At 47.4% G+C, this 22,891-nt stretch overlaps 11 protein-coding genes across 11 annotated transcripts; 6 read left to right on the top strand and 5 right to left on the bottom strand.

Annotated features, from left to right (window-relative positions):
• Positions 1-1,132: 1,132 nt before the first annotated feature.
• N7447_003584 (Gfo/Idh/MocA family protein) lies at positions 1,133-2,483 on the bottom strand (the record flags this gene model as incomplete). Its single annotated transcript, XM_057227859.1, has 3 exons — positions 1,133-2,133; positions 2,193-2,326; positions 2,377-2,483. The coding sequence occupies 3 exons, from the start codon at positions 2,481-2,483 to the stop codon at positions 1,133-1,135; spliced, it is 1,242 nt and encodes a 413-aa protein (XP_057087200.1).
• A 678-nt stretch (positions 2,484-3,161) lies between these two features.
• N7447_003583 (NmrA/HSCARG family protein) lies at positions 3,162-4,100 on the top strand (the record flags this gene model as incomplete). The annotated part of the gene is made up of 1 exon (XM_057227858.1): positions 3,162-4,100. The coding sequence occupies one exon, from the start codon at positions 3,162-3,164 to the stop codon at positions 4,098-4,100; it is 939 nt and encodes a 312-aa protein (XP_057087199.1).
• Positions 4,101-5,694: 1,594 nt separating this feature from the next.
• Positions 5,695-6,261, bottom strand: N7447_003582 (sulfotransferase family protein; the record flags this gene model as incomplete). The annotated part of the gene is made up of 1 exon (XM_057227857.1): positions 5,695-6,261. One exon carries the CDS (start codon positions 6,259-6,261, stop codon positions 5,695-5,697), a length of 567 nt encoding a protein of 188 aa, XP_057087198.1.
• Positions 6,262-7,522: 1,261 nt separating this feature from the next.
• N7447_003581 (uncharacterized protein) lies at positions 7,523-7,869 on the top strand (the record flags this gene model as incomplete). Its single annotated transcript, XM_057227856.1, has 2 exons — positions 7,523-7,785; positions 7,848-7,869. The coding sequence occupies 2 exons, from the start codon at positions 7,523-7,525 to the stop codon at positions 7,867-7,869; spliced, it is 285 nt and encodes a 94-aa protein (XP_057087197.1).
• Positions 7,870-8,482: 613 nt separating this feature from the next.
• Positions 8,483-9,545, bottom strand: N7447_003580 (uncharacterized protein; the record flags this gene model as incomplete). Its single annotated transcript, XM_057227855.1, has 3 exons — positions 8,483-8,686; positions 8,762-9,011; positions 9,067-9,545. The coding sequence occupies 3 exons, from the start codon at positions 9,543-9,545 to the stop codon at positions 8,483-8,485; spliced, it is 933 nt and encodes a 310-aa protein (XP_057087196.1).
• Positions 9,546-10,637: 1,092 nt separating this feature from the next.
• N7447_003579 (Aminoacyl-tRNA synthetase class II (D/K/N)) lies at positions 10,638-11,843 on the top strand (the record flags this gene model as incomplete). The annotated part of the gene is made up of 1 exon (XM_057227854.1): positions 10,638-11,843. One exon carries the CDS (start codon positions 10,638-10,640, stop codon positions 11,841-11,843), a length of 1,206 nt encoding a protein of 401 aa, XP_057087195.1.
• Positions 11,844-12,254: 411 nt separating this feature from the next.
• On the bottom strand, positions 12,255-13,115 carry N7447_003578 (uncharacterized protein; the record flags this gene model as incomplete). The annotated part of the gene is made up of 3 exons (XM_057227853.1): positions 12,255-12,315; positions 12,566-12,677; positions 12,707-13,115. The coding sequence occupies 3 exons, from the start codon at positions 13,113-13,115 to the stop codon at positions 12,255-12,257; spliced, it is 582 nt and encodes a 193-aa protein (XP_057087194.1).
• Positions 13,116-13,544: 429 nt separating this feature from the next.
• Positions 13,545-14,531, top strand: N7447_003577 (uncharacterized protein; the record flags this gene model as incomplete). Its single annotated transcript, XM_057227852.1, has 4 exons — positions 13,545-13,809; positions 13,860-13,985; positions 14,052-14,182; positions 14,250-14,531. The coding sequence occupies 4 exons, from the start codon at positions 13,545-13,547 to the stop codon at positions 14,529-14,531; spliced, it is 804 nt and encodes a 267-aa protein (XP_057087193.1).
• A 1,346-nt stretch (positions 14,532-15,877) lies between these two features.
• Positions 15,878-16,471, top strand: N7447_003576 (uncharacterized protein; the record flags this gene model as incomplete). The annotated part of the gene is made up of 1 exon (XM_057227851.1): positions 15,878-16,471. One exon carries the CDS (start codon positions 15,878-15,880, stop codon positions 16,469-16,471), a length of 594 nt encoding a protein of 197 aa, XP_057087192.1.
• A 215-nt stretch (positions 16,472-16,686) lies between these two features.
• Positions 16,687-18,428, bottom strand: N7447_003575 (Peptidase T2 asparaginase 2; the record flags this gene model as incomplete). Its single annotated transcript, XM_057227850.1, has 3 exons — positions 16,687-17,653; positions 17,728-18,128; positions 18,195-18,428. 3 exons carry the CDS (start codon positions 18,426-18,428, stop codon positions 16,687-16,689), a joined length of 1,602 nt encoding a protein of 533 aa, XP_057087191.1.
• A 519-nt stretch (positions 18,429-18,947) lies between these two features.
• On the top strand, positions 18,948-19,454 carry N7447_003574 (uncharacterized protein; the record flags this gene model as incomplete). The annotated part of the gene is made up of 1 exon (XM_057227849.1): positions 18,948-19,454. The coding sequence occupies one exon, from the start codon at positions 18,948-18,950 to the stop codon at positions 19,452-19,454; it is 507 nt and encodes a 168-aa protein (XP_057087190.1).
• Between the last annotated feature and the right edge of the window lie 3,437 nt (positions 19,455-22,891).

Genomic DNA, 22,891 nt, shown 5'->3' with positions numbered 1-22,891 from the left:
ATGTTGATACTTGTGTGTGTGTGTGTGTGGGTGGTTGTGTGGGTGGTTGTATGTGTGTTGTGTTTGTGTAGGTGTGTATAGTTGTATAGGTTCAACGCAATTGCTCTTCCTGGTCAAGTAATGCAGATGAAAAGGAAACAGGGAAGAGACAATAGACAACCGTTGATCCTCTATGGCATAGGTATGGCCGTAGATGAATTCCTCTATAGCTCACACGGCAGCAAGCTCTATTATTACTGAAGCTATGAGCAGTGCACAGATGTTCAGTTCATTGCTAGCTATCACGATTATCGCCGACCAACGACATAGATTAGTCCAGCCCCCATAAGCATTCTCACTCTACGCCGATTTCAATGATATCAACAGGGGTGTGGGCCCCGACGCACTGTGATACTTGACGAATAGAGACTAGTTTTAGATACGAACACTTCATGTCAGACTATATTCTCCGATACCTTTATCATGTAGGATTTGTGTCCGCCGAAGGCGTTTCAAACCGAAAGGTTATAGTGGGGGAAAGTCGTATTTCTCTAACCTCCCGCGCTACACATATGCAGCTAACCAACATTGCCTAGCTACATATGTATCTTTCGGCGAATAATTCTTACAGTATTACGTGATTAGCACATCCTGGGGCTAACCCCCTGCCTATTATCGAATTGTCAGGATTCCTTATCGAGGTTAATGGCGTAGACTCGTGGACATTAGGCGTTCTTATTCCTGCAGTCATCACGGGAAACACTGTTGGACCCCATTTATTGAGTTTCCTATACTATCTTCATGTTAGGCTACCCGTGCATAATCGGCCTCATTGAGGCCGTGCTGTTCGTTTCCATGCCGCTGTACCCGAAGATCGGATTAAGCACACAGCTTCTCAGATTATGGCTTTTGTCAAGATAGTCCAGATGGTCAAGATGTACCCATTTAGGTTTTCCACGTGGGATCTGGCTATCATGTTCCAGCTAGTCTCCTATGCTTCCAATGGTTCCCGAGTCATTTTCCACGTGGGAGATGCATAAGGCATCCTACAGGTTGGATGGAGTAATTTCAAAGAAAATTCCAGTTTCATTTATTAAATTCACGTGCCAATCCCCCCCCAGTCCACCAGGAACCCTCCCCGTCAAGTGCGTGCCTAGTTGACCTGATCTATGTACTTGGAAGTAGGTCTCAACCCCAGTCCACTCTTCTCGTATGCCATATCAACCATCTTCATTTGGTTGAGGGAGTCTTGTCTGTCAACCCAGTACTGAGTCGGACGACCCTTAACCCGGTTCACAAACTGCTCCAGCTGATACCGGAATGACATCCAGTGATCCTCACCATCAAGTTTGGAAATCTCGCCAGTAGCATCACGTGGCTTGTAGGCCTTTTGCGATCTCTTCTCGGTCCACTTCTTGAGAACCTTGTTGCTAGCTTTGTCACGGATCTCAAAAGATTCCTTGACATCAATCCGATGCCAGAAGACAGCGTGAATCCAACCATTGATTGTCACCTCGCGTGTGACATACTTTTGCTGGGAATCAGGGAGAGTGTCATCCGCCACTTCAACTTTCTTGTGTGTAACTGTAGCGTAAGAAGGGTGCCAGATACTTGGGCCCTGGAGGGTGCTAAACGCCTCACCGATTCCGCCATTAGGGAAGCGGAATTTGGTCTTAAACTCATAGTCACAGTCGTGGTGGACACCGTCGGTGAAGGCCTTAGTATCGGCGACCAAGCACTCCTCAGGCTCGGCGTCGAAGATAAGGCGCAGCGCGGCGAAATTGTAAGTGCCCATTCCCATCATGGTACCACCCGCAAGGTGGTGCTTGAAGTGGATGTGGTCCTTGGTAACGAACCACCAGGGGATCATGGAGTATGTATCCACATGGACCACATCAGCGGGAGTGATCAGTGACCGGAAAATAGACCAAATGGGGTGGAAGCGATAGTGGAAGGCTTCAAGCATGACCGGTGCATTAGGCAAATCGAATTCGGGCAAGTTGAAAAGTACCTCGGCTTCCTTAGCATTGGACACGGAGGGTTTTTCAAGAAGAACATGCTTTCCGGCTTTGATGGCCTTCACGGCCCATTCAAAGTGCAGAGCATTAGGCAGAGGAATGAGAATCACATCAACATCGGGATCGTCGAGGATTTCTAAAATAGAGTTAATAACGTGAGTTTGGGATGATAAATGGTGGAGATCCGGCACTAACCTTGATAGGTATCCCTAACAACTGGAATACCGTTGCTCTTCGCGAACTCCTCGGCTCGTTTTCGGTCACGGGCCGCCACAGCATAGAGGATTACTTCGGGATGCATCTTGGCGGGAATAGTCAGGGTCATGCCACTGCCATTTGTCAGTGCTAAGATACACCATCTAACTTCTAGGGCACTCACGCTGAATTCGCGGCTCCCAGTATACCAAAATTAAGAGCATCTTTGCTCTTCTCAACCTTGGGTGGATCAAACGCCCACCAAAGACGCATCAATTGTCCAACAGACATCTTGACTTTCAAGCTTGTATAGAGATCACCGCGCGAGAGTTGAGGCGCTTTTCTGTCTTAAGAAATTTCACGATAGATTTGCTGGTCCAAGGAAAAAGGAGAAATAAAACTATAGCACTTAATGCTGTTGAATACTGTGTTTACATTTACTTTTGACCATCGGCCTTCTGTAACAATGTCGCTATCTGATAAGAAAATAACTTGACGCCGAACCTTTGAATAGCGAAATATGACCGAAAACCCATCGAAAACAGATGAGACGCAACCTGGAAAGTCTAGAATGCTGATGTAACAAGTCGCCGATAAATTGGCCAATAGCGTCGCGAATAAGCCGCCGAGAGATTAGCGAGGGATTGGCGAGGGAGGCTCTTGATAGGCAATTCAACTTCGTTGTTCTCGCGATGCTACCCCCCCGTGTGTCACAACCTTGGATTTCTACTCAGAACGATTTCGAATTTATAATCTACGTGGCACAGCCCCCTGTCTACGGACTTACCAATCCCCTCTAATTACAGATGCAGCTTAGCAGCACCGATTTCAAAGCACCATGTCTCTTCCCTTTCCAATGTTAATTTAAGTAATTCCGTTCGTAGCATTCACATCCTTCAATTCATTCCAAACAATCATTCTACCAGTTCCTCACCTGATCCCCAACTTTACAACCCTCAAAATCACACAATGTCCAAGACACTTGCTATCTTCGGTGCCACCGGTCAACAAGGCAGCTCCGTCCTGAACCATGTCCTGAACGACCCCGAGCTCTCCCAACAATACAAAATCCGGGCCATCACCCGCGATTCCACCTCCGAGAAGGCCCAGCAATTGAAAGAGAAAGGCGATATTGAAGTTGTTGATGGTGACGTGGCCGACCCCGCCTCCCTGGCGAAAGCCTTGGCCGGTGTGCACACTGTCTTTGCCATGACCACACCTGACATTAGTCCCGACGCCTTCAACGTCGAGGTCGGTAATGCCAAGCGAATCGCCGACACTGCCGTGGAGCAAGGTGTCGATTATTTCATCTGGAGCACTCTACCCTCAGTTCGCGATCTCTCCAACGGCAAATACATCTCCGTCGTCCCCTTCGATGCCAAGGCCGCCGCCGAGGACTACATCCGCACTCTTCCAATCAAGAGCGCCTTCGTCTCCCTCGGCTCGTTCATGGAAAACCTCCAGGCCCAGACTTTCTTGGCTCCCAAACAAGCTGCCGATGGCACTTATGTCCTTGCCCGTCACACCTCTCCAAAGGCCCAGTTCCCCTTGATCGACGCTGTCGGTGACACTGGCAAATTCGTCGGCGCTGTCCTCGCCGAGCCCGAGAAGTTCCAGGGAAAGCGACTCCACTGCGCCACAAAATTGTACACTGTCGAGGAGATCGCGGCCCTGTTGTCCAAGAGTTCCGGCAAGACCATTGTCGTCCAACAGATCTCCACCGACGAGTTTAAGGCAGGCTTGCCTTTCTTCCAGGATGTTTTCGCGGAGGGATTCAGCTTCATGGATGATTATGGATATTTCGGACCTGGCTCCGAGGAGTTGGTTGCAGAAGCTGCGGCTGTCGCGCGGGGCAAGCTCTCTACTTTCGAGGAGTACTTGGAGAGACACCCATTCCAGCTTGCATAGATAGATAACGGTTCCAAGGGCTGGTATGCCCCACAGGATGCAGATTTCCCATAGAATTCAAAATTCGAATACATGCATGAATTTAATCTCTCACTGATTCAGCCTCCTGGTAGTAAATATGAATTAACTTCCGTTTTCACTATATCTTTCTGCTACTCTAGCTGCCCATTCAGCTTTAGCTATAGTCATTGCCATTTGAACGTGAAAACTGGGGACTTCCAGGGTGGAGCTTCGCGGGCCGTGCCGAGGGTTAACCACTCCGTGGACGTCGGGATGTTCCAAGGTTAGCGAAGGACAGAGATTGCGATTCGCTCAAACTGTACGGAAAAGGGCACTTGTTGAGCAGTACAAGTCTTAGTGACCCGTGGTTCAAAAATCCAAGAAACAACAGGGTACGGACATCAAAAATTAAAGGCGTTGAAATGCCTTGAAGACCTCGGGCACTAATTCCTGGGCGAACAGACACCTTCAGAGCAGCGAGATGTCAAAACCTTTTTGTGCAGCAATGCCCTGAAACGTAGTGAAAGGGGTTACAAACCGCGGGTCTACGCGAGGCTGACTTGTCGCTGTGTTAACGCTGGGTTTGCAACATACCAAATTCGCGCCAAGCCTGCTTCTCATTGGTCTGGTACTTGGCCCTTCACGTGTTTCGCTGTTCTCACGTGGTCGCCTCTACGGTGCAGACGTATCTTTTCCTACGAGGTTCATCCTGGGCTCTCTTCCAATTCCTACTGGCCTCTTTTCTTTTTCTCTTCGTCTGGCGCGTTATAAATAAGGCGGTGTTGAGTAGACTCTGACTTTCGGGCACCATGACTCCTTCCTTGCCTAGCTATCGAGCTTCTTTAGGAGGCATCTAACACGTAAAGATAGAGAAAACATAAGCGGCAGACAATTTTTACTCTCGTGCTATTTGGAATTATGTTGTAAATATCCATACAAGAGTTTTTAAACCGACTGGGTGTTAAAACCACATGGGAATTAAAAACCTCAATCATTAGAACCCAAGGGTATTATAACCACGATCCAATTTTGGCCATGCAGTCCCCCAGAAGTATGTATGAACTTCCTACTCTAGTTTTATAGGCTCATTATGGTTCCCCCTTTCTCTATGTACTCGCGGGAGACAGGAGCCTTACGGAATAATGCTAATTCATGACTCGACACTGTCTATTTCCGAAGGTGTTTAACAGCAGATGTAAAACCATTGTAGAAGGAGTCTTTGCATTCGCATAACGGTGTAGGGAAACCTAACTAAATAGGGAAAACCTAAACCAAGACAAATGAAGAACCCTATCCAATCCAACATCCGAATTATCTCGCCACCCATTCTCTGGAAATAGGCGTGTGTAATTCGGATATGGTAGCAAAGAAATATGTCACTAGACAACAATCATGGCGTTCTTCTCAGATCTTACATCGATAGGGTTTTGCCGATACTGCAGCGCCATGGATATCCCACATGCTAGTGGCTGAGATTCATTTCTACATCCATGGACGTCCTCAATATGTCGCCTGGAAACATTCTGTAAATATGGATGTCAGCCAAGCCGCTGCAGACGTGCAAGAGGGAATCTTCTATTGTTCATGGTTTAAATCACCTCTTTATCCTATCTTGCTTATTATGCATTATCTGTTGTCGAATCCACAGCAATCGCGCCTCGAAATCTGTTCCGCGGTTGCTGTGAGGGTAGGGAATTTCAACTGGGGAGGGTACACCTAGAAACTCGCATAGTGGCTCCCAGCCCTCCGTTGGGTCCATTACCAATAGACGATGGGCAGGAATGGTTCGCTTCACTCGTTTGATATGCTCCTTGAACTGCGTAATCTTTGCGGCTTTGTCATCAAAACCTCGCAGCACCCCATCGCGGATAATCGCGGCCGCCATCTGCTGACCCTTCCGCATTTGCTCTGGCCATTCTAAATCCGGTCGCATCGGCCAATCTTGGATAGTTTTTGAAACAGAGGTGTACCATGACTCGGGATCCCGTATTGTCAATATAACTTTAGCATCAGGATACTCCGCCGCAAGCTCCTCCCAAAATTCAGCCGCTGGCCAGTCCACTGCGGCGTCATAGCCCGAGAATGCGCTATCCCAGTCACAGGTGCGGCTCATGTAGGCATTGGTGAATAGACCGGGCTTTTGCCCTGGGTCAAGTAGCATTGGTTGCATATGATGACAAGTGAAGCTATTGAGAGAAAAGAGTTAACTGGGCTTGAGCTATTCAATATCTTCTCGTCACGAATATCTGGCAAGTTACCCAAGTGTCTCTAATGCATGGCAGAGACTCAACGTGCCTGTTCGGCCCCAGCCTGCCCCTATGATCTTGAGAGGGGCCATTTCGAAGCTGTGAAGGTAAAAAATTAAGGAGAGAGAGTTTGTCTAACCATAAAGAAAGATGAGAGAAAAACGAGAGCCGCTTATTAAAAGCACAGAAAGGGGTGAATGCATCTAGAAGCAAGAGGTTGTCGGATGCCCCTGAAATTAACTATATACATCATGGAACCCTCGAAAGCTTCTTTCCAGCTTCGGCTTGCAAAATTTAAATCCCCTGCCACAACATCAGGTAGTGTTTCTGTGCCAACCATGTCGTCAAAATGTTCACAAGTTTCTTCATAAGGGCATACATTCTCCCTTACAAACAAAAGCTACAATAGATGAATATGGGATTCAGACCTTCCGTCCATCCCATTGGTTAACCCGACGATCCACTTTGTGATGTGGCGACAGGATCGAACTCAATCTTTTCTGCTTCCTTCCATCCATTCACCTATCGCAACTTGGCTATACCTGGATATTTTACCCTTATTACGTTAGTTACCCCGTGGATATAGAGCAAGAACATGAAAGAGGGATACGTTGTTAGTTTGCCGATAGAACAGTTGGCCATATCAGCGACAAAAGATTTACAGGGAGATATTTAGTTCGCGCGGTAGCATTCTAGGAATACACACACCTGTCGGCATCTCTGTCGAAGTGTCATCATGCGGTCTTTTTTGTTCTGAGGTCTAGGAGGTGGCAGTATCGGTATACGGCTTAGGAGGTCTGGTCTGGTCGTGTCTTGGGGGTCATTGCTTTGTCTGCTGTGTCCTGCACTCTGCGAGTGTGGTGGTTTTGTCCTCTTGTGATCGACCCGTCTGCTTGACAGACTGCCAGCGAGCATCCCTATCTTTCAATACCTAATCGAAAAACACATTTGTACGACTATGCCTAATGTAAGGGGTGCGCTGTAACATTTTTACATTAGGTGGTATTTGTGGTGGTACAACGTTAATCATTTATCAATGGCAGTGTAAGACCCTCTGGAGAGAGTTTGAAGATCCGAAAATATTAATTTCATGTTATCCTTACTATGAAATTCAATTTGGAAATCATTACTAGGGCCTTGGCAGTGGGCCGCTCCTTTATACAAGGTAGCTCCAATATGTTATTTTCAAAGCTCTTTGCCCTTGCCGCTTTGAGCGCCATCACCCCGTCCATCGCGGCTCCTGCTCCCGCATCTGATGCAGCTGCAACCATTGCAACCTCCAAAGCTGCAGACGGAGAGTACTGCACTGAGACCCTCTCTAGTTACAGTGCGGATGAATCCATATGGGCCAGTTTTCGCTTCTGCATTCGCGTGTCTGACACTGGGGCTGAATTCATCGGAAAGGTCGACAAGGCCAAGTACTATTGGGGTTTGGCTTGGTATGGTACCAAAAACGGTTATCCGTATAAGTGGAGTTTCAAAGCCCGCAATCGGGACCCAGGTTGGTACGACTTACCCGGTAATCAGGGCTCAACTTGGGGTCGTGGAGAGGCTTCATCGCCTGGGACGTTCAACGTGGGGCAAATTTCCGATACCATTACACCCGGCTCGCATGAGTACCACTTTCAATATTGGTGGAACCTACGTAGTGGGGTCCAGCAAGAGAGGAGGGAGAGAGTTGTATTCGTCAAGAGGAGCGAGCTCCCAAACTATCCATCTAGCGAGGGTTGATGCCTGAGGCACCAAGGCTCCGACCACCACAACACACCCCCCCAGGCTCAACAACCCGAGGGGATCTCTCTCACAATTTGCTTCCTGCAGTTTAACTTACTTGCTGCATAGCCTCTTTTGCCATCATTACCTTATTCATGCGCTTAAATATCTCTCTTCCGAGTGGTTTTGTAAGCGCATCGGCAACGTTTTCTTCGCTTGCGATTAATATCAACTGTATGATACCATTTCGCACTGCGTCCCTGACAAAGTGATATCTTCTGTTGACCCACTTCGCTCCTTTTGTGTATGTGTCGCTCTTCATTATCGCGACTGCGTTATCACTGTCTGTGTGTAGCATGATTGGAAGTGGTTGTTTCTCTCCTAATTGCTCGAGTATTTTGAGTAGCCAGTAGCACTCCCTGATTACTGCGTCAAAGGCGATGTACTCTGCTGTGGAGCTAGTTGGCAAAAGAGGAGAAGTTGTATTCTGTACCAGCCACAGGGAAATGTCATCTCGGTCGTGGACAGGATTACTCGCGCAAATTCGGCCACATCTTCGATATACATGGTCGCTTTCGGTCGAGGTTGGAGGGAAAGCTTTTCTTCTTTCGCCACTATCGCAAGCACCTGTGATGGTCAGTCAGATTTCATTCAGATTTCAGTCAGATTTCAGTCATTTCCATATCCCTTCGGATAACTCACGTCGCGGATTTTCACTTGAATGTCTTTGCTAAGTTCATGTCCAACCTCGGACTTGTAAATCAGATGCCACCATTTCCATAAAGATTCAAGCGAGGATTTGTTCTTCAATCCTGGGTTGCGACGACCATTTTTCCCCCGTCGCCGCCTGCAGCGCCACGAGAAGAAGGCCTTCAGGAAGCGCACCGTCTTTTCGGTATCAGAGAGTTGGGATAGACATTCAGCTGGATCGCGCTTTGCACCTTTGCAGAACCTGTTACTGTCAGTGAGTTTGGCAGCGCAAGCAAAACACTCAAGCCATGACTCACTCTTCCCACAGATCCTGCGTCTCATCCAATCTCATTTGCGTTTTTGGGCTGTAGCGCTTCTGCCGGAGCTGAGAAACATCCAGAGACTCGGCCTCCTGGAGAAAGTACTCCGGGGAGAGTTGTTCATCTTCATTGTCAAGGCCCAGTTCATCCTGAGACTCCTCCTCCGACTCGGACTCGGATTCGCTGCTAGATTCGGGGTCGCTAGGCGTGGCGGAGAAGTCGTTGTCGGAGGCGTTGTTCGAGAATATCAGGGGCAAGCATGAGCTGGAGTCGCTTTCATAGTCGGACAGGACTGGGCGTGGGGGAGAGAGGCACGGCGATCGGACGTCCTGGAGCTGAAGAATCAACAGAAGAAGAAAGAAGAATCGCAGGAAGAGCGTATGAACGGCACTGAACGATGCTCGCACTTGGGTGACAGGGCCCTTATGAGATCGCCCCGAGATTGGTGGAAAGACTGCTGTAGAGACGAGGTGCATCGGTCGGGGCCATGGCAGTCGATATTTATGGAAACCCAAGGAAGGACGGTTTTCCAACAGAGGAGCCATTTTCGGCGCCCTCACTCCGCCGGGACGGTGGTGACGAGTGAGTGGACAAGGACCCCTTCGGCGCCTGCAGCACGAATGGACACGGGTTGGATCGACGGGCCCAGGCACCAGGCACGGCCAAGGCGAGAGATGGGTGGCAGTAAACCAGGACGGCCGTGGGCTTTGGTGCACGTGACGCCGAGACCGTATACGGTGAGCGAGCGGCCTAAAACGGCGTCAAAAGCGGCCGTTTTTGGCCTCCCATTCACCGTCTCAACCTTATTATTAGTGTTAAAAAAGGCTTATCAACGGTTATCGGCAAACGCTGAAATAAGGTCGAAACGTGGTTGTTGAGATACTAGTATAAAATATATTGCATTTACTATGTGTCTTGGGGTGGCCAGCTCGCTTGTGAAATACGTTATTTATAGCAAACCTAGCGAATATCACTATAGCGTTCGAATTCTACCTTGTTAGTGTATTTGTTTCGTTACGCGCTCAGTAAAATGAGAATGATTAACAATTTTATCCAACTTTGCTAGGAACGGCACGCTAGAATTACGTATTTGAAGGTTGCTACGGTTAGCCTATGGGGAGGGTCACGTCGTGTTCTAATTCCTATTTGGGATGCTAACACGACCACAACTCTACAAATATCGCTCAAATTAAAGGGAAACTGTACATATCAAGTACGTAAACTTCACAAAGTTGTACCATGCTAACTAGTCTTGTTTATGTCTCATTTTGCCTTGTAGATTCAATCCGATCCATTTATGCAAGGCCTCCACTAGGTAGATATCAGAAACATGCTCGTAACCATTCGCGCTTTTGTATCACTTAAAATTAAATGTATTATCCGTGATAAGACCTCTAGTCCACTTACCACGGGTTGTGCGGTGCTGGTGGCCTTGCATACTCACTCGGTTGACACTTTTGAAGGTCAGGCAGCTCCAAAATATATACGCTGCTTGAATACCCTTTCTGATAAAAGCTGAATCAAACAGAAAGTTCTCACACAGCGCTTTTTTACTTACTCTGCAAATCATGGAAGTCCTCAGCATCCAATCGAATTTGGTTTCCACACCCCGTCACCAAGCTCTAGAACATCTCTACCTTACATCGAAGAAGCAAAAGGTTGATGTTAAGACAACCGAAATTATCCAAGATGAGAAGGATACATGCACAACTGAAGAAAAACACGTACCAAAGCTATGGCAAAACCCCCAAACCTACGCGGTGCAGGCTCTCCGTAGCCCCTGGCACCGGACCATGCTACGCCTTCAAAGCTCACTCTTCCACACCTCAATTGACTTTTTCCGCCACAAAATGAATTACGAGTACCTTGTCGTCCCTCTCACCACGGGAAGCATCAGTTCACCAATGGGCCTGGGCTCTGACTCCCAACCCGTCAGTATTCAACTGAACAACAACCCAACCTACCTAGCCGACTCGCAGCAATTTCTCCTCGAATACGCCCTTCGGCTCCAAGAGGTGCCAAAAGGCGTCTACTATGCCGGCACCTCTTGCCGCGGGGAAGACCATGACGCAACTCATCTCAACCAATTCTGCCACGTGGAATGCGAACTTCTCGGCGGCTTGGATGCGGGCATGAATGTTGCGAACCAGTACATTATCAACCTCACCCAGTCGCTGCTTGTGTCTCACGGACCCGAGATCGCTCGGTACGCTGGTACAACATCGCACATGGAACAGCTCCTCAAGCTCTACAGCACCAACAACAACTCCTTCCCTACCATCACCCTCTCCGAGGTGCTGGCACTACCGGAACTCACAAACGAAATGTGGGAATTCGTCGTTCCCGGAAAACCAGCATATGGACGTCTTCTCACGCGCAAAGGCGAACAAATGCTTATTGCCAAGTTTGGGGGAGCGTGCTGGCTGACGGAAATGGATCATTTGAGTGTGCCATTTTATCAAGCATATGTACCAGGCAATCCAACGCAAGAGGTTGCCAAAGCCCTGTGTGCGGATTTCTTGCTGGGAATGGGTGAGGTTCTTGGGTGCGGGAATCGGCATGTTTCGATGGATCAGGCTATGCGTGGCTTGCGGGAGCATGGTGTTAATCCTGAAGACTACAAGTGGTATTTGGATATGCGGAAAGAGAAGGAGTTGGACACAACTGGGTGGGGGATTGGGACGGAACGTTATATGTGCTGGGTTTTGGGACATGACGATGTGCGAGATGTGCAGATTTTCCCAAGATTGAAGGGACTGGAGTGCGCGCCCTGATTTTACTGATTGTGTAATTTACAGCTTTTGCTCTACTTGGGTGGGTTTCGCGGCCATGTTTTTCTCATTTTTTATTTGTTTTTACCTGCTTCTCAAAGGTTTCTTGATTGTTTGCTTTATTCAGTTAGGTACATGTACTATGGATTTAGTATAGGATGAGACATAGATACAAAAGAACAAAGTGTTGCACTGAGGCATTGCTGCTTGCTTGCCCAGGCAGTTTGTCAGGCGTCGCTTTGGCCTTTTGTGGTCAAATCGTCGTTTCTTTGGCCCCATATGAAGCTATATAGATAGCTTCATGGTGGTAATAGTGATCTCCACGATATTCATCGTTCTTTGCTCCCTCTCCACACGTAGATGCTACGTGTATCATACAAGGGTGGAGGTACACCGCTAGCTACCTCATGAGGTTCATGCAGCACTGTCCAGCTCCGATGGCTTAGAAGTACCGTCTTTCTTTCTGGTACTGCGCCTGCAAGGACGAGGAAACAGATTATTCTGCGAAAATTCATGAATCTTACGATGATGTTCTTTCTGTAGATCCGTAATCGATCCCGTTAGTATGAAGGTCAAGTTTTTGATTTTTAGAAGGAAATCCAATGCGGTTAGGGCAGCATACCATGTTATCTTCAGAAATTAGCGCTGGAGTACAACGAAATTAGGAAGATAGGAAAACATATATATATGAAATAACATACCAAGTCGACTAAACACCCGCGTACAACCCAGTGACTCCGCCGCAGAGCATTTGATCATCGGCCGATGAGACCTCATATGCCGTTGACAATCCTTGCTTGATGAGAACCCGATTTTTGACCAGTGACAGTCGTTTTCCTTACAAAAGTAAGTTTTCTGGTGGGAACGGTAATGTTTTCGTAGGTCACAAGCCCGCAGAAAGACCCGATTGGAGAGGCATCCGGAGTAATTACAGCGCCAATCGCCATCAGTGTCTTGGTAGCCTATTTCAAAGATATCGGGGGGTGTCCAGGGTAGTGGATTGGTTTGGGGTGGAGGAGCCAAAGAGGTCGATGGGGATGGCGAGAGATGCGGCGGCTCAGAAGAATCTGCCACAAAATCGAGACCCTCTTCATTTAATTGGGACCAGAGGAGATCGAAATCCGGGTCCAGGTGCGATGGTGGGTCAACAGGGTTGGTGACATCGTTCAAGGTGACCAATTCATCTGGCCACGAAACGCCAGAGGGCCATGAATCGCCATGGTTATGTTGGTCCTGGGAGAGCTCGAGAAAGCACAGAGAGTCGAAATCAAACATATTCGTTGCTGCGAGTACAAGGATACCTGTGATAATATTTATAGTATTGCATTATAACACGGTTTCATCCTGAAGATGTTAATCCCCGGGCACCCGACGGAATTCTCCGCCTGTCCAAACAAGGAAAATGCTTTGAATAAGCGGGCCAGTCCGTGCGGAGTAATATGTGGGGATTAGTTTATTGGTTTAACACTAGCGTGAGCTTCGTTAGCCACAGCTTGATTATGAGCCTTCTCTTAGTTCTCTTGACTATCTATTCAATTAAACCGATTATGCAGGGCCCGTCATTCGACAATCCTTCAGTCTGCCAACGATGATCTTTTTCCTTGATAGTGATCAGTGCAATATTGACGATATAAACCATGTCTACCCCATATCGTCTTGCTTATCGAGGTCGAACTTACATGTTAGCATTTGGCTGGAGAAAACATGACCCCCGAAGTTCAATACTCGCCATGCTCCGATTCAACCGATTCATTGGAGAAAGATAATAATCCAGAAGAGTGCGGATTCCTGTTCCCATCGAATAGAGGCCCCAAGTGGGGGACTCGATCCAACCTCTGGCGCCAGGCGCTATCTGTTACGATATTCGTCCTGCTGGCAGTGTTGGTGATTCTCAATGGTATTCTACTATTCTGGATAAAATCGTCATCTCTCAGTGATCCAAATGGGCCAAGCCAGTCGAACTATTTTCGTCAGTATCGAATCACTATCTCTCACTGAAAATTTTGCTGAAAGGCGCAGTCTACTCCCCATCCGGCGAGAAAAAGCATCCGGAGATAGTGGAAAGAATATACCATGATTACCATGATGATTTTTTGAGTTTCAATACAACGGTATCTCAGCAACACTGGCGAAGTCTTTTCCCTGGTGAGTCTCGTTCCTCCTCTAACCCTACCTAGCTCATATCACTCACATGTTGGTGGCAAAATACAGTGGGAGAAGGCATGGTCGGCTTGACCGACCAACAAGTCATCGATATGGATGTACATCATTCCGTTCGTGGAGTGTCAGATCCGGATAGACACATTTATATGGTGGCTGCGTTTCACCAATTGCATTGCCTGGTGAGTTCCTGTTGCCCCGCTACTATAATTGAACAATTGACCTCTAACTATGGACCCTCCCATTTAGAGTCAAGCGCGATCGATCATCATGCATCTTTTCCAGGACCCAAAATACACGCTCCGTGAAGCCACATATCATCACACCATGCACTGCGTGGACATTGTACGACAGGCGCTAATGTGTGCTGCGGACTCCACACTCATCTGGAAGGAATATGACGTCAAATGGCCCGGCGAGGGAGGGACAAGGGTGTGTCGAAACTTCGATGCCTTGACGGAATGGGTGATTGACCATAAATATGTGTCTCAATCGTTTGACCCCGCTCTCTTGCCGCACACAGAATACTAAGATGTCGGCGGTTTTTCCCCTATCGGTTGCCGGGGGGAGGGCAACGGAGGGTGCAGATTGATTTGGCCCCCAAAGCAAGGTACTTTTGTTTTTGTACTAGTGCTGCATCATCCATGATAGCTAGATCATACAACATGGATAAGTCCGGAGTATTTACTATTTACCCGACCCAGTACGGAGTACACTATTAATCACTCCGTCGTACCCCTACTGCGGGTCTAATCCAAAGGACTAGTTCAATCCAAATCTTGCATTCATATGCTTTTTATATAGAATACAAAACACACTTCATTAATCCTGTAAGCATACCCTGCCATGCCAGCTAAGCGAGAACGCACGCTAATGCATCTTCACCTAATAGCCTATTTTGGGGTAGCCTCCTAGTCAAATCAATACAATGATTAATTAATTATACTGTCAGTATATACCGACTTCTTCATTAGGAGGGTTGAATGGTGTCCTATTCGATTATTTCGGCTTTTTCTATATTTAATTACTTTGAGTCAAATTTGAAAGAATACCTGTATTTATGACAGGTAGCTTATTATGCATAAACGTGGATTTTCTCGCCTAAGCTGCCACGGCACGGTATGTCGAATTAATATTTCTGTATCAAATAAGTATAGCCTAGTAGTGATAAAACTAACGATAAAAATGTGGTCTCGAGCAGTGGGTCAGATAAGTGAGACCTCGGAAACATTCTGAACAATGTGGTCAGAATATATAAGTTTAAAGAATCCCTAAAGTATTTGTATCCCATATAAAAGTTATACAGAGTACTCTGTACTCCGTACAAAGATTATTAGACTAAGCCTTTGCATTGGACCATGGTGTGCCCAGGGGGCAACATACCGGCCCGGGTAGATCTCCAACCCCGGGAAGGCTTAGCAACTAAATCCAGTACTTTTGCTTGGATTTTAGATGATAAAGGAAATGAACAGCTGGTGGAGGCCTTGCATAACTGTCAACCAGTAATTTCGAAGGGAAAAGAAAGTTATCGCGGAATCACGAAACTCCATTCATCCCGGCAGTATATCCCCCCACCTACACCAATGCCTCGGCACCGCCAGATTGACAACCTCTTGTCGCTTTTAATTTCAAATGGAAAATACCCCGCGATAATGCGAAAGATTTGCCCTGGGGCCTTGCATAACTGGAGACGGATTCCCCACCAAATCAACCTTGGAAGCCAAAAGAAGAAGTTACATCTGTTGGGATGGTTGCCTAAGGTTTCGGTATTTCAAGACGTTAACTAGGTAGTTCAGTCTGTCTCTTCTCCTAATCAACTCCCCTTCCTCCTTCTCTCTTTCTCTAGCTTACAGCTTGCAACATAACCCCCTGTCAAAATGCCCGGAACAACCCCTCATCCCCTCATCCACATCAATGCCTTCCCCGGTGCTGGAAAATTGACAGTCGCCAAACATCTTGTCGCCCTCTCAGCAAGTCTAAAGCTGATCCACAACCACCTTCTCATCAATCCCGCTGACGCTGTCCTCCATCGCACCCAACCAGGGTACCAGTCTCTTCGGCGCGCTCTCCGCACCGCTATCTTTACGTCCCTAGCAACTGAGCCTGCAACCTTCAATACAACCTATATATTCACCGATTTTCAAACAAAAAATGAACAAGGTGCCAGTGTGTGTGTAGAATACGCACAGGCCGCGAAGAATCGAGGGTGTCTGCTGATTCCGATTGTTCTGACGTGCGATGAAGATGAGAATATCAGGCGCATAACGCAGTTAGAGCGTGAAAAACATGCAAAGCTTATGGACGTGGAGCTACTGAGGATGTTTCGCAAGGGGGCACCGATTTTCGAGTTTAACGATAGGAAGGAGTTCCTGAAGATCGATGTGACTCATCTGGAGCCAGAGGAGGTCACGAGGATTATCTGGGAGCATGTCTTACAGTTTTATCCAGGTTTGAGCGGTGGGGAGTCTTGATGTTGAAGCTGCATTGTTATTCCCTCACTTTAAATGTGACAAGAGAGAAGAAAACGATGAATATGTATTATTTACAAACTTCTGAGGCTAGTAACCGACATAGGTAGCTAGTTTGGGGCCTAGCAAACAAGTCATCTTCCACTACCGCTCTGGGTGTTGCAACAGAATGAAATAGGAATTTCACAATTCGTCTATCTATTGACTAGCTAGATTGGTTAAATTGTCAAATACTCCGCGATTTCGCCTGCTAGTCGCCCAAGGCCAGCTATGTCCGTCACTTTTGGTCCCAGTTCCGGGGTGAGATATTCGGGGAGGGAATCGCAGAAGGTCGCAGGCTTAGGAAATGATGATAGATGAGGCGCACCTAAGAAGATGGTGGCATGCCCCTTTCGTTGAGGATGAACCTCAAGATGCGGACGTGATGCATCAGGGCCTAGCTCCCGTGATAGAACCTGGAGGATATTCCAGATTTGAAAGATAGTCTGGGAGTATTGTTGTAGCTCTGTGGAGAACAACCCAGTCTTGTCTGGTCGATGGATCTCGACCTTGATCAACCTGTCATCAACGTAGTGGAAACCTGCACGGTGACCGTCGCTTAAAGGACGGTAGGTGGTGGTGTGACTGTCATCTTTAAGGTCTATATCCGTATACTGCGGGGATATCAAGAGCGGGAAAACAAATGCCGAAGAGGTTTCCCCACAGGTTATGAATGCGATATCAGGCGCCTGGTAGAAACTTTGTACCTTCTGAATCACTCTTCTTAGTCGCATGAAGAAATCCACGAAGGGCTCAGCCTCCAGAGACAAGACGGGCTCTCTCGGCTGGGAATGAACCACGATCTGATTTGGAAAGGTTGGGTACTTTACCATCCCAGCTTTGATCTTCTCATCTTCGAAGATAGCGAGTTGGTTCAAGATCGGAATCGTCGACCTCGCGATACTAGCCCGCCCGGGGAGTTGTGAAGAATTGGCCGACGCCACTGCAAAAATCCGACTATTACAATGGATCGAGATAGACCCGGATATGTCCATTGCAATCACTCCACATGAGGAATCCGGGTAGAGCTCAGCAGATTTCAAAATTGCCTTCTCCACGGCATCATCCAGCTTGGTTCCTGACCGCGCTGCTGCTGCAGCTCTTCCAGCCACAGTAGCCTGGAGTATAGCATCGCCGCTTCCACTGCTATAGAATTGAGAACGTTGATAATATTAGTATGATCCCTCCCTTGGACGTAGCTATGTTCAATTCCCACGTACCAAACAACCGCCACCTGATCATCAGCATAGATCCCTGCGCCAACAATCGCCGTATCTCCGATTCGTCCTCGGTGCTTGAAAGTAACACCGCCAGTGGAATTGGCAGCCGCAAGATTGCCATAAATATCGAGGGCCACCGCACCCACGGTGCCATGATTTTCCACCAGCTTGTTCTTCTTCGCCTCCCAGTAGAGTCGACGGCTGTCGGTAGTAAAGTATGAGTTATCTACCATGTCCAAGCCGTTTGTCTCTGCTAGCTCATCGGCTGCATTCCCAACTATCAACGCCGGCGCCGGGAAATCGAGCATTTTGTGCGCCAGTTTGATGGGATTCTTGGTGCGCTGCAAGCCGCCTGCTGCTCGGTACCTACAGGTTCGACCGTCGATTACAGCTGCTTCTAACTGCAGCTTGTCAACACTTTTTATCCAAATTTGTAGAAAAAGAGAGGACTAGTGATGGGTGTTCACCTCGTGGAAGCCATCATTGTTGAGAGCAGATCCTTTGCCGGCGTTGAATTGGGGGTAGTCCTCTAAAGCAGATACTACTTCAGTGACAACTTGCAATGCACTTTCTCCGTTCCTTAATTTATCTTCGGCTCCATTGATCAAATGATGTAGGAAGGATTCGGTTTTCTCTTGGAGTTGAGATTCTCCTGCCCAAGAATCGGCAGCTCCAGCGTGGAGGACAATGCTGTAAGACATGTGATTTATCTAATGTTGATGGATAAAAGGCCTACAGGCAAAAAGAGCAGTGAAAAGCTATTCATCTAGGAGAAATCTCCTAACTTTGCCCTCTACGGTTTTGGCGTAGCCTCCAATAGAAACAAGCAAATACGACCCCAGTGATATTTGAATGCAAGGCCACCCACTACGTCGGTTGCATAAACCCCGAGCAAATCGGAAAAAGGCTAGAAAGGATGTACTAAGGACTGTAGCGAAAATATTGCTTCGACAATGCTGTCTAGAACGCCCCCTCCTGGTGCATTTAGATTGTCCCTCCAATTGTGCAAGGCCACCACTAGATGCGAAGATAGGATCTAAGCCCAGCAGGATAAATCCCATCAATTTTTTCCTCTTTGTCAATGCTTTAGAGCTATAAGATTCTTGAAGATCCCATAATTCCATTTCGTTAAATCAACATCAACGCTCTCTCATTCTCATCCTTTCGATCCTCCATTTCTTCCGTGCCTCATATCAAGATAAATTTGTATCACCGACAAGATGAAGTCCCAAACCGTCCTATCTATCCTTTTTGCTGCTTGCAGCGTCATCGCCGCTCCAATTGACACCCAGGTCAACGAACTGGCTTGCACCTTGTCCGGTGACATGGCCTGTGCCGGCGTTGTCGAGAAGCGCGAGGAGCCAGAGGTTAACGAACTGGCTTGCACCTTGTCCGGCGACATGGCTTGTGCCGGTGTCGTCGAGAAGCGCGAGGAGCCCGAGGTCAACGAACTGGCTTGCACCTTGTCCGGCGACATGGCCTGTGCCGGCGTCGTCGAGAAGCGCGAGGAGCCAGAGGTCAACGAACTGGCTTGCACCTTGTCCGGTGACATGGCCTGTGCCGGCGTCGTCGAGAAGCGCGAGGAGCCCGAGGTCAACGAACTGGCTTGCACTTTGTCCGGTGACATGGCCTGTGCCGGCGTCGTCGAGAAGCGCGAGGAGCCCGAGGTCAACGAACTGGCTTGCACTTTGTCCGGTGACATGGCCTGTGCCGGCGTTGTTGAATAGGTGCCATGATCTAGTGATAGGTAAGAGCCGAATCACCCTATACCACGTTCATTACTAAATGTTTCTAAAGATCAATTAGATGGTGAACTTATAACTTGAGGTGGCCGTTTGAGATTCGATGGCAGGTGAAAGTGATGGAGAGTGTCAATGTTCTTGTAAATAGAGACCAGTTACATTGTGATTCAGATTCTTGGACAAGGCTGCACATGTGAATGTTAGCTTCTTTATCCAATTCATTGCTCTCAAGCAGCTATGCAGATGTCTTCCTCTCTAGACCTGGTCTTTCAGTAACGAAATATTCAAATCTTACAGAAGTATAGGACTCTCAACCTATCTCCAAAATGTTTGGAGATTCAAATAATATTATATCAACTTTACATGTAACAGACTCACTGAGGGTTATAGTAAAGCACGTTGAGGACTCTGAATTATCACTTCTGAGGTTTTTGTGTAGATAAAACATCCCCCGGGGTCAGACTTCAGAAAGCGCTGCGTTTCATTATCAAGATATTTCTATCCTATTTGATTTGATGGGAAAATTGATAATCACACCAGCTTTCAGATTGTCTCAAGAAAACGCTATATCATCTTCTGACCAGTTCCATTTCCATCTCCGTATTTTCTTCCTCGTTGTCTGGCCCAGTCTGCTTACTGTAGGTTCCATTTCCAAGTTCTTGGACACTGATGCCTCTGAGGCTGAGCATAATTAATACCGTTGACAGCACACATAGTCCGAACAGGACGGTGAATCCCATTGAATATGCATTGACAACTATTGCAAGTCAGTATCATTTATTAGCTCTTGTTCCGGTATCTTAAAGACGAAAAATAAACAGCAGAGCTCAACTTCATCATACCTTTTGATTGAATCGAGTCTGGCAAAGTAGGTATCAACTCAACCTTCTGTCGTGCCTGCTCTATTGCCTGGAATTGTATAAATTTAGCTTATATCACGTCCCAGTTTTATGAGCAAAATAGGAATCTTGTAGTAAAAAGGGAAATATTACCAGGCATAATGCAGGTGGTACATACCTCTCGAGAGTTATCATCAACCTTCTGGTGTGCTAAAGAGAACTCGAAAGCATTCTGCAATGTTGTCGTCCCCAATGCAACAGCAACAAACACGCCCAATGATCTCATCATAATGAAGCACCCGTTAGCGACAGCATGGTCCTCCTTGGTAGAAGAATTTAGAAGTGTCAGAACCGTGCTGGGGGCCATCATTCCCACACCTAGGGTCGGGAAAATTAGAGCCAAATTATATATGTAGCCCGGCATACGAGTGTGATCTGAGGTTTGGGCGATTGCGAGGAAAAGACCCAGGACGCCGATTGCCAGTAGCACTTGGCTTCCGCGTAGAGTGTAAAGAGGGGTCTTCAGTCTAGCGATAACCGACGCTGTAATAATGCTAATGATAGTAAATGAGACCGATGGAATGATGAGATGAAGACTGGCTTGCTGGGACGACTCGAGGAGAACGGATTGGAAGAACAAAGTGGTATGATACATTATCTTGGTGCTACGTTAGTACACTTCAAAGAGCAATACAGGAGTCACGTACCATATAGTTGGTCAGTGAGAACATGAATCCGGTCACCATCAGGCTTCTTGTCGGGCTCGAGGTGAAGAGCTGGAGAGGTAAAATGGGTGTTTTTGCTTTCTTCTCGGCCATTATAAAAAGCCCCGTTGAGGCCATCAGAGATATGCCGAAAGTAATCACCATAGGATGACTCCAGGGAAGGATGTTTCCACCAGTAGTCAGAAAAGCAAAGAGCAGTATCAAAGTGGTCAACTTCAGTATGAACAGGTGTTAGAGGTGGCACTATGAGAGAAAGGGGTTTGGTACATTACTTACTAGGAGCACAGATCCCCACCAATCGTAGTTATTCAGAGATACCAGGCTTTGACTGCAGTTGAAACCATTAATGGTCATGAAGCGAGCGCGAGATGGAATAGAGACCACCAAGAGGATGAGGGCTGTAGCTGCGAACGGGATTTGGGCCTGTCACCGACAAGAAAAAAGGGTTAGCAGGAATCATCATTTCTCTGCATCAGGTCAGACGAACCTTGTATACCATACTCCAGCCAAATCTCTCCACCAATAAACCTCCAAGTGCTGATCCAAGTCTGAAGAAAATTATGTACCGTCAAAATAAGATCTTGTAGCGAGAATTAAGGTGAGATATGGCTTACCCTGAACCTATCCCGTAGACAGCATAGTTCATCGACTGATAGTACCCCCGTTTCTCTACCCCGACTACATCCGTCAATAACACCGACCCTAGGACAGAAAATCAGCCCCGTCTCCTTGCCATTACTATAGTATTGGGAATCCGAGTACCCATGGTCATAACCCCTGCTGTACCTAGGCCAGAGACTGCACGCCCTAATATAAGACCAGCCCATAGATCTGTATTGGCGCATATAACTAGTCCACTAATAAAAAGTGTCGACGCAGTGAGATATGGTATCTTGCGGCCAAGATGGTCGGATACACGAGCATATAATGGTTGAAATGTCGTTGACATCAGAAGGAAGGCGTTCACGGGCCATGACGAGAGATTTGTTCTACTGAATGCCGATGCAACTGCCACATGCGATGATGCTGATAGACTAGAGTCTATAGCCGTGGACTAGATTCATATGAGGATTGAGGAGATTGACTGAACCAAACATGACCTACCAGGTTTGAGATGAGAATACCTGAGAAAATTTGTTAGCAAATGTTTGTGCTCGATTTTCATTCATGACAGACCTGCAACGAGTATGATTATGCGAGATTTGGATAGTTGTCGTTTGCTCACAGCTTCCTTTGGCTCTTCGTTGATAAGGGTACGTGACGCCTCGGTGCATCTGTCTTCATACATTTTCGTGATATTCCCTGAAAAGGGATGTATCGATATACATCAAAGTATTGACTTCAAAGTAAATGTCATTGACGATACTTACTGTTAGTGTGGGTGGCCCTGCATACTGGGGTATTGTTGTATGTTGTAAGGAGCATGCAGATCTTCCCAACAGGGTTAAGGCGGGAGATCCACCACCATATTACCCGTTCTCTTCCCCTCTTCCTCCTGCAACTCCAATGGCGCTCACTTCATATTTCTGCTATAATTGTAGGAATTCATATGGATTAAAAGCATCTCTGCGCAATTTCTCCTCCGCCCGGCGCAATCGAGACATCTTATGACCCCCGACAGCTCCGAAGCCCACGCCGGATGTTAAATATATCCGCCAAAATGCCGACCTCTACGCACAGAACTACGTAGATCGCAACTATACAGGCCACGCCGGGTATCCGTCGAACATTCAATAATTATAGAGGCTAGTGAGATCCAAAAGGCTCATCACGGGTCACATGACCCGCTATGATTGGTCATGTGACACCAGTACTAGACCATGCGGACCGCCGAGCACCATGTACGCTTGGGCGGCCG

This window comes from Penicillium robsamsonii (assembly GCF_028829455.1).
Source record: "Penicillium robsamsonii strain IBT 29466 chromosome Unknown utg000002l_segment0_segment0, whole genome shotgun sequence".
NCBI lineage: Eukaryota > Fungi > Ascomycota > Eurotiomycetes > Eurotiales > Aspergillaceae > Penicillium > Penicillium robsamsonii.
This window is presented reverse-complemented; position numbering and strand designations above follow the sequence as displayed.